The sequence below is a fragment of the Brassica oleracea genome, chromosome C9, assembly GCF_000695525.1.
Source record: "Brassica oleracea var. oleracea cultivar TO1000 chromosome C9, BOL, whole genome shotgun sequence".
Classification (NCBI taxonomy): Eukaryota; Viridiplantae; Streptophyta; class Magnoliopsida; order Brassicales; family Brassicaceae; genus Brassica; species Brassica oleracea.
In genome coordinates, this window is record NC_027756.1 from 7,550,048 (window position 1) to 7,560,297 (window position 10,250).

A 10,250-nucleotide genomic window follows, 5' to 3' on the forward strand; every position below is an offset into this window, starting at 1 on the left:
TTCGGCAATTCTTTGCCCAATGATTACCCATACCACATCTGTGGCATCGATCAGCTTTGATCTGTGGTTTAAAAGACACACTACGGCCTCGGCCACGACCACGGCTAAAGCCGGGTGTGGTACCGCTACCACGTCCTCACCCGTGTGCTTTAAAAGAACCACGACCTCGTCCTTGACTTCTTCCATGGTTTGGAGCGGGATGGTCATTGTGTTGGATAAGGTTACTCTCTTACTTTGGCTCTATAGCCAGCTTAGAGATGTCGGGTAATGGAGCTGTACCAGGAGGTCTCATCTCACTGTTTTTCAATAACAGTTCGTTGTTAGCTTCAGCCAACAAGATCAACTCAGTATATGTGGCGAAATTCCTCTCTCTGTACTGCTGTTGTAATACCATGTTGGTTTGAGGAAACGTGGAAAGAGTTTTATTAAGCATCTCTTCCTCGGTTACTTTTTCACCACATAACTTTAACAAGGACACAATTCTGAACAGGACTGAGTTGTACTCGTCTACTGATTTGTAGTCCAAGAACCTTATGTGTTTCCAATAATATTGAGCCTTTTGAAGCAACACCGTTTTTTGGTGGTCATATCTTCACTGTAAAGCGATCCAAAGGTCATATGGATTTTCCATGGTCATGTACTGAGTTTTCAAGTTCTCTTGGAGATGGTGGCGTATCATGTAGATAGCTCTATACTTGTCTTTGTCACTGGAATTGTTGTCTTTGGTGATTGTGTCACCAAGATCTTTTGATCGCAGCATGATCTTTGCATCAAGCGCCAATTCCAGGTAGTTGTCACCATTGCTTTTCAAAGCACTGAAATCAAGATTCGCAATCTTTGACATCTGAAAAATATTTGTAGTTTATCCCCATTAGTAAGAAAATAATCGGATCATTCACATACTCTTTCAGTCGGATACAAGCAATGCAAGTAAATAAAAATATATTTTTTTCAATGATCCAAACGATTTCATGTATATGCAGGAAGGTAAAGTTAAACCTATACATCTAGGATAAAATTAAATCCATTGCATGAAATCTGATCAGTTTTATCAATTTTCGACATGAAAGTAAACTAATCAGTATGAATGATCTATCCTAATCAGATGATTTCATGTGATATGCAGGAAGGTAAAGTTAAACCTATACAAAATCGAGATAAAGTTAAATCCATGCATGAAATCAGATTAGTATACATTTTCAAAAAAAAATGCAATCATTTCTTACTTTTATTTGTTTTCGATATTTATCAGATTAAATATAATGATTTCATAATGCTAGTATATCAGTAATAATCCGAAATTTATTTATTTTCAGATAAATACTAGCAATTCCTATTCCTAGTAGGATTAGGAAAAAAAATAAATCGATATTTTTCTGATAGATGCTGAAAATCCTTTTTTTTTTTAAAGATAAAGATATAAGATTTTTAAAAAAAATAGGAAAATCGAATTAAAATATATAATATATTGTTTTCAGACGGATTTATAAAAAACAATCGGATTTATCTTTAAAATTTCAGATTTATTTATAAGAAAAATCGGATTTATCTTAAAAATATTAAAAAAAAAAATTCAAATTTGAAACAGGTTCTAGTCGATTTCAACATATCAGAGAAAGACTTTAAACATTCAAGAACAAGTTTCTAATGCAAGCAAACAATCAGATTAAGTTGATGCAGCTGTCGGATATGTAAAAAAATGGTGTAATTGTCAACCTAAAAGGTTCTAGCAATTAACTCACATCAGGAAGATTAAAAAAAAATCAAACAAGCTTAAACAGGGTGAAACAAGACGAGATTTAAGTTTTGAAAATAGATTAGAGTTTTAGATTTTATTCTGCAAAGACATACGGCTAGATGTAGCTGTATGTATGCGGCTGGGGGTTTAAATCCTTTTTGGTTTTGTTTTGAATTTTATGAAGATACCTGAACCTTTTGTGATGAGTTGAACGGTCTGTGAGGAGAGAGAGCTGCTGCTGGTTGCTGACAGAGAGGAAAGGAGGTGACTGGAAGAGCTTTAGGAGTCGCCGAAAAATAGCAAGAGATCGTTTGGTTTCTGATTTATGGGTGGTGGATTTTTGAAAGGGTTTAGAGACAAGTTCGTGCTGATAACGTGTTGTGAATGAAGAGGGGAACTTGTGTGTATTATTAGGGCGACCAATTGGTCTTTATATACATATGGTAATGACGGTCTAAGTACTGGATCGACATGAGATCGTACTTATCCTTAACTAGATAATGACTAGCAATACGTAAGATAAACACCAACTATAATGTAGATAAACACAAGAGTAGATAGGCGCCAGTATGATCCTGCGGATGGGCTTGGCCCGTCTTGCTACACGGGCTGATAAATGGGTCGATCACTAAATGGTTTATAACAAATTGTTTAATGACTAAGCCTAAAATCATGGAGAACATGGCAAATAAGTAAATTCACTTCTCAAATAATAGTATAGATTGATTAGTCATCAATTTAAATTTATACAATTATTTTAATTTTATAGAATAGATAGAAATAAGAATTATGACAGAATTTCATACTATTATTTGAATTTTGTTTATTTGTCACTTTCTTTGATTTTAAAATTTATACTATTAACTGAATTTTATAAAATAAGTAAAAATAAGGATTATGATAGAATTCTAGATATTTTTCTCCATTGTTTTAGATAATTTTGTTTATTTATCATGTTTTATGATTTTAACTCATGAACATCAAATTAAATTTATACAATTATTAGAATTTTATAAAACAAATAGAAATAAGAATTATGATAGAATTCTAAATATTTTGCTTGAACCAATCTTTAAAATCATATTTGTTATATGATATATAGCGTAATATGCATCAATTAATTTGTAAGAGCTTTTAATTAGTGAAAACTTTATCATATGTAAATACTATATAGTGTTCATAATTTAATTATTATTGATCAAAGCTTTAAGATTATCATAATTCTCTAACAAATAATACCAATAACTAAGTTCGCATTGTATGTGCTGTTAGGTTAATTTCATATATTATAAGTATAACACGTATTGTATCCTTAGTACATGTATAAATAATTAAATAAGTAGAAGTAAGAATTAGAACATAATTATAAAAATATATCTTCAAAATTATTTTATTTATTATATTATATTAAATATTATGTTTGAGGAAGTTTAAATAATATTTTAAATAGTTAATTTAAAGTTTGTTATATTAAACTACTATTATATATTCAGCTTACAAGATTTTCATATTTTGAAAACATAAATATTTAGTAATAAAAAACAAAATTATCTATATCTCGAAGTTTACAAATTTTTCGTATTTTGAAAACATAAATATGTAGTTATAAAAAAATGAAATTATCTATATCTCGAAGTTTCTTCAAATTATATGAATTCATAGATAAATTTTGACTAGAACCCTAACTTAATAATTAATATTTGGTAAAATTTTACAATAAATTTACATTATACATCCAGGTAATATAATAGAATTTTTTAACCTTACTATTTTCTGAATTTGACATAAATATTGTATACAACTCATATTTAGTGGTTTTTCTTTTAATTTTTTACTTTTTCATAATTATGTAATAAATTTTATGTTATTATTCATTTTTAACCAATTAAAAGTTTCGTATAGTTTTTTTATGTCTAATAAATTTAATTTGTTAAAATTATAATAAATTTTAAATACATACAATATTAATTTACCACGAAAAACATTTAAATTGTATCATTCCGCGATGTCGCGGGAAATCATCTAGTAAAATAATCAAGGAAAGATTAATATTATATATCACAAGACTATCGCAAAGACTACAAAATATAATACTGTATGTTGAAAGCCTTCTGCTTTCCTCCTATATTTATTTAAAAAGTAAAATAAAGCAAAAGCAAGGATTGTTAAAAAAAGAGAAGTCATTCTAATCACTTTATAAATCTAGATGTTTGTTGATGGGTTGGGCATGGTCCAAGACAGTAGAGATTAAAACAAAACCCCGGTAAATCGGTGACCCGGATCAACTTTAAAATTCGGTTGTAAAACATTAACCTATAATTAATGTGTTTTTAGTTGTTATTAAAATTTAATATTTCATAGTCAATGTTTGACTATTAATATTTCATTGATTTTCTATTTAATTCTATTTACTTAAGAAAGAATGTAAACAAATATATTTTTGGATTTTATATATTATTTTTATTTTGACATATTTATAAAATCTGAGACTTTTGTTGTAAAAATAAACAAATACGATAACTTGAACAATCAATCGTTTAGTTTTTATCAATTTCAAAATTTACATAATATTCACTTGTTTACTGTATATATAGTTAGATTTCTGTATATATAGTTAGATTTCAGAACCAGAAGAATGACCAGCTTTTGCAAGTTATTTAGAAGATATTAAAGTCCTGAAAGAAAGCTTTTTCCGATCAGAGATTGTCCATGTCCTAAGAACGCAAAATACAAAGGCGGATAGCCTACCATGTAATGCCAGGAAGCAGCCGTCTTTCGTCGTTCACATGGATCAACATATTCTAGTTTGGTTAACAGAGTCTGTATGAGTCTGTTTATGCTGATGACAAAAAAAAAAAGTTAGATTTCTGTTTATTGTCTATTTTCTAGTTAATAAAAGAGAAAAGAGAATATATTATATGTAGAATTACTTTTTAAGTATGTATAATGTAAATATTTGATTATATATATTTAATTTTTGAAAAATAGAAAACCTGGTTGAACCGGTCCAACCAGTGAACAGCTATACCGAATTGGTGTTGGTCCGGTTTCAAAATATATATTTTTTTACTAAACTATCATTTCTGTCTTCCAATAGCAATAGAAAATTCATCTCATCTATATCTTTGAATTATACCAAAGATAATTGCTAGCCTCGCAAAAATTCTTAGGATGGTGAAGGAGCAAAATGATATTTGTTGTAGAAAAGCACCATTCTGGCCTAATGACATGTGATGATTGACATGTTTACTCCTAGGGTGAACCTTTAAATTCAGCTCTTTTCTTATTACCAATCAAAATACCACATAGATTAATAATAAAATAGATTAATTTTATTTTAAAAAAATCTGAAATAATTGAAAAAGAATAATAACGTCAATTTTAATGATGCTAACGCCACTAACTAAACCCTAAACTTTAAATCTAAACTCCAAATCCAAACCTAAATCCTAAACCCTAAACCCAAACCCTATATCCTAAACCCAAATCCTAAACCCTAAACCCAAACCGTAAACCATAAACTCAAACTCTATATCCTAAACTCAAATCATAGACTCTAAACTCAAACCATATATCCAAACATAATCCCTACACCCTAAACCCAAATCGTAAACCCTGAACCTAAATCCTATATCCTAAAGGTTTGGGTTAATGTTGATGTTGTTTGTTTAGGGTTTAAGATTTGAGTTTAGAGTCTAGGTTTGGGTTTAGGATCTATGGTTTGAGTTTAAAGTCTAAGGTTTGAGTTTAGAGTTTACGGTTTGGGTTTAAGATATAGGGTTTGGGTTTAGGGTTAGAGTTTGGGTTTAGAATTTAGGGTTTAGGGTTTAGATTTAAGGTTTAGGGTTTAAAATTTAAGATTTAAGGTTTAGTTAGTGGCGTTAGCGTTATTAAAATGAGCGTCATTATTATTTTTCAATTATTTTAGATTTTTCTTTTAAAAAAATAATATATTTTATTATTAATCTATGTGGCATTTTGATTGGTAATAAAAGGGCAGGTGAATTTAAAAGTTCACCTTAGTGTGAACCTAAGTTTTGTTCTCGAAAGAACCGGTTCTATGGATTGGAATTTGAAAACCAAATTCCTTGCAACAAACACAAACAACCAAAACACTAAGATGACGCATTACAGAAGCTGTTTGATTCTTTATTTTCACCGAGCATGCCCATGCCCATGCCTCTGCATACGGTAGAAGCCTGAGTGGTATTTCTGGTACCTAAGTCAAACACAAGGATTCTATCAAGGATGGTATTTGGTTGGATGAACATAACGCAGTTCCCCTTCACACCAGGAACCTCCTTTGCCAAATAACAAAAATTCCAGTTAACCCCAAGAAACACTACTCGTTCCACTAAGTCACTAACCCGAACCCATCTCCTCTGGTTTTCCTCTTCGAGCCTAAAAATTCTGAACCACGTACGCACATGTTCATCATGATCTTCCCCTGGTGAAAATCGCTGCACCAGCAAGACTTCATCATCTCCTGACACAACCAGTGCCTCCCAATAACATTCGTGGGCCTGCGTGACTGAGTGGATCTCGCTAACTTCTAATGACGGTTCGATAACAAAGACACGCCCCCTTCCACTCTTATCAACAACATAAAACCTGCCTTTGAATGAAACCATTGTCTTGATATGGGCTCTGTTCGTTTGTACATCTGGAATATGTATTCAGATGGTTTATCTAGATGTCTTATCCAGATGCTCCATCTGGGTGTTGTTCGTTTTTTCATTTCGTCCATGCATCTAGATGAATCATCTGAATGCAACTATGTTGGTTTGCTTTTCATTTTTTAAGTTCCATCTACATCCAGGTGGACTTGTTAATAAAATGATTAAAATATAATTTTTTACGTTTCGGCGGAAAAATAGCATTTTTACGGTTTTTGAGGAAAAATGTGTTTTTGGCGAAAAAGTGCATTTTTGGCGAAAAAGTGCATTTTTGTGGTTTTGGCAGAAAAATATGTTTTTATGGGTTTGGCGGAAAAATACGTTTTTGCGGTTTGGACGGGAAAAGTGTGTTTTGCGGTTTTGGCGGAAAAAGTATTTTTGACGGGAAAAGTTTTTTTCCACGATTTTGGTGGGAAAAGTTTTTTCGCGATTTTGGCGGGAAAAGCATTTTTGCGGTTTCGACGGGAAAATAATTTTTTCTGGTTTTGGGTGGGAAAATACATTTTTCCGATTTTGGCGGGAAAATTCGTTTTTCCGGTTTTGGTGAGAAAATGCGTTTTCCGGTTTTGGCGGAAAAATTTTGTTTTCCAGTTTTTGCGGGAAAATTGTGTTTTCCAGTTTTGGCGGGAAAATGCGTTTTTCCAGTTTTGGCGGAAAAATTATGTTTTCCGGTTTTGGCGAGAAAATTGTGTTTTTCCGGTTTTGGCGAGGAAATGCTTTTTGTGGTTTTGGCCGAAAAATGCTTTTTGGAGTTTGGCGGGAAAATGTGTATTTTGGTTTTTGATGGGAAAATGCGTTTTTTTTGTTTTGGCGGGAAAATGCGTTTTTCCGGTTTTGGCCAAAAAGTGTGGTTTTACCGGTTTTACCGAAAAGTGTGTTCTTATGGAAAATGCGTTTTACGTTTTTTGAGGAAAAACGCATTTTGCGGTTTTGGCGGAAAATTGTGTGTTTTCAGTTTTTGCGGAAAAATGTATTTTTTCGGTTCTGGCGAAAAAAATTATTTGCAAAAAAATAGAATTTCCGGTTTGAAAATAATATTTTGATTTTAAAAGGTTATTTTTGTCATTTATCATTTTGGACTGAACTAGATGCATCTGCATCAGATGCACCATCAAGACTCACCTTCATTTGGATGAGAATTTGAGTTGAGTTTTTAAAAATTCAGTTGGTTGATCCATCTGGATGTAGCATTATAATGCACAAAAAGAACATCGATTTGCAAATTCACCCAGATGATCCGTCTGGGTGAGCAAACGAACAGGGTCATGATCTAAACTGACCCTCGATTTTAATCCACCTCTCTTCACGGCTTCTATACATCATTAAAGTATCAACACTCCGGCTACCAATGTGAAATCTCCACCATCTTCACTATCAAGTGGAAGAAACGCAACTTTTTCTAAAAAATTCCGACGCATTGTTCTATAGCGCATCGTTGTTATAGCATTGAAGTTTATCTATATGAAAAAAAATTTACAACAAAAATCATCTCAAGCAAAACTGACAATGAAAAGATCAAATCGCACATCAAGGGTATAGTTAGAACAAACCATGTAGTTATGACCCAAAGGGATGATTTGGGAGCTAAGAGTGTTGAGCACCTTTCCATATTCAGATGTGAAACCAAAACCTGGTAACGACCACACCGACTTATGTTTGTCGGAGGTACTTTGGCTGATCCCTACAATCAAACAATCAGCATCAAAGGGAGTCTGGTATCTGAAGAGAAATTTTGGATTTTTTTTAAGTATGCAATGCTTATCGCCTTTAAACCAAGGGTTGCCACTGAAAATGGGGAGAAGGTAGTCAACGCCAAATCCGTGTTTATAACTCGGCCGAGGTACGGCCGAACCCACAAGCTGCAGACAGAGCGGAGGTGAACAGCCTCAAAACATGTCTCAAAACGACCGTTGATTAGTTCCAGCAAGTCTTTAGGGAGTAAGACCAATCTACCATGATTAGATACGCTATAGGAAAGAGCAATAATGCGAAGAGTTAGGATCTGTGGGAGATGAATATGAAGATGAAGAGCAGGTCTTTGTTTATATGCTCTCATAAACAAAATAGCACGTCTTTGTTAATGTTTTATTGTATTATTATTTGAGTTATTCTTGGGTTGAACCTTTAGGTTCACCAACCAATAGAAAATTTTCATTTTAAATCTAGTATCTTTTAATTAAGGAAACCAAATAACTTGTCAAATTATATTATTTTTTCAAAATAAAATTTAAAAATAAATAAAAATAATATATAAAAAACGAATTCAAAAAAAAAAAATGTTGTCAACAAAACACTAAACCCTAATACTAAACCCTAAACTCTAATCCTAAACCCTAAACCCTTGGGAAAACCTTAAACCCTTGGGTAAACCCTAAACTCTTGGGTAAACCCTAAACCCTTAGGTAAACCCTAAACCCTTGGAAAAACACTAAACATTTGGATAAATTCTTAATTATAAATCTTAAACACTAAACTCTAAATCTTAAAAATAAATATTTTTTTTAAATAATCTTTTTTTAGAACTATTGTTATTTCTCTTTATTTAATTTTTAATTTTTTATTTTAAAAGCATAATATAATTTGGTAAGTTATTTTGTTTCCTTAATTAAAAGATACTAGATCTAAAATGACAACTTTCTATTGGTTGGTGAATCTAAAGGTTCACCCTAGGGGGTGAACCCAAGAAAAAGTCTTATTATTTTTAGCTTTATTACTGAATCACCAAACAACGACACTCAAGGCTGTCACAAAGGCTACAATTTTCTAATCTTTCTTCAGACTCACTGATTCGTATTAGTATAGTATTATATAGTAATGCCTCCCAATAACACTTACACGTCTTCTATAGATCGTCATTCTTCACAGTGTAGCTGTTGGCTGTTGAGGAGGTGTATTTCTGTGTGGTATTGGGGCCGGAGGTTCGTGGGTCTCTGGTTTCTATGTTCCTGCTTTGGGTTCCTCTGGTGGTCTCCGATGGTAGCGCATTAATGCTTATGAGGGTAGGTCATCTCTGATTCAAAGTCTTGGTCTCATCTCTTGTCATTGTGGTTGTCTCTTCTGCTTATCTCTATGTAGTTTAGTTTGTGCATTTCTATTGATCCAAATTTTCTTCTTTTTTTCAATTTGTCTATGTAATTTCTTGTATAATATTAAGTATTTTATTTAAAAAGATTGTTGAAAGGCTTTTCAATCACAAAAACAAATTAACATATCCAGTCATTCTACATGCTTTTCTTTATTTTAGTGAAATAAAGATTTTTGTGTTTATCATTTTTATTTTAAAGAAAAAAAATTCGAATTTATTAGAATTTATATATTTTAATATAGAAGTGTTTAAAAATACATGATAAGATATATATTTAAAATAAATAATCATTAAATAGATATAATATAAGCAAAAAAATTAATTATAAAATATAATTTAACTTTATTAAAATTTAAATAAAATTAAATTGGAGTAGTTAAACTAAAACAAAGTAAATAAGACTATAATATATTTATAACTGTTGGAAAAATAGAAAAATAATAATATTCAAATGTAAATTATTTTTAGTTTAAAATAAAAATAAAATATTATATTTAAAATTATTATTTTTGCGCATGGCAGATGAAAACTCATACTCGTCTTCCTCGATGAGTGTTGATGAGAGATTGTTCATGAAACCGTCATAGCAACCACAACTAGCTTTTTTATATTGCATTCCTCGGAATATTCCGATGAAGATGTCGTCGGAATATTCCGAGGGATAAACTTCCTCAGAATATTTCCAAAATTTTAAAACAAAATTATAAATTTATTTTTTTAAATTGAAATTCGAAAATATAAAATTAAAATT

At 31.3% G+C, this 10,250-nt stretch overlaps 2 protein-coding genes across 2 annotated transcripts; both read right to left on the reverse strand.

Annotated features, from left to right (window-relative positions):
* Positions 1 to 229: 229 nt before the first annotated feature.
* On the reverse strand, positions 230 to 844 carry LOC106314236. Its single transcript, XM_013752146.1, has 2 exons — positions 642 to 844; positions 230 to 530 (listed from the first exon to the last, which is right to left on the reverse strand). The coding sequence occupies exons 1-2, from the start codon at positions 842 to 844 to the stop codon at positions 230 to 232; spliced, it is 504 nt and encodes a 167-aa protein (XP_013607600.1).
* Positions 845 to 5,853: 5,009 nt separating this feature from the next.
* Positions 5,854 to 8,470, reverse strand: LOC106314237 (putative F-box protein At2g16290). Its single transcript, XM_013752147.1, has 4 exons — positions 8,108 to 8,470; positions 7,965 to 8,015; positions 7,778 to 7,871; positions 5,854 to 6,401 (listed from the first exon to the last, which is right to left on the reverse strand). The coding sequence occupies exons 1-4, from the start codon at positions 8,468 to 8,470 to the stop codon at positions 5,854 to 5,856; spliced, it is 1,056 nt and encodes a 351-aa protein (XP_013607601.1).
* Between the last annotated feature and the right edge of the window lie 1,780 nt (positions 8,471 to 10,250).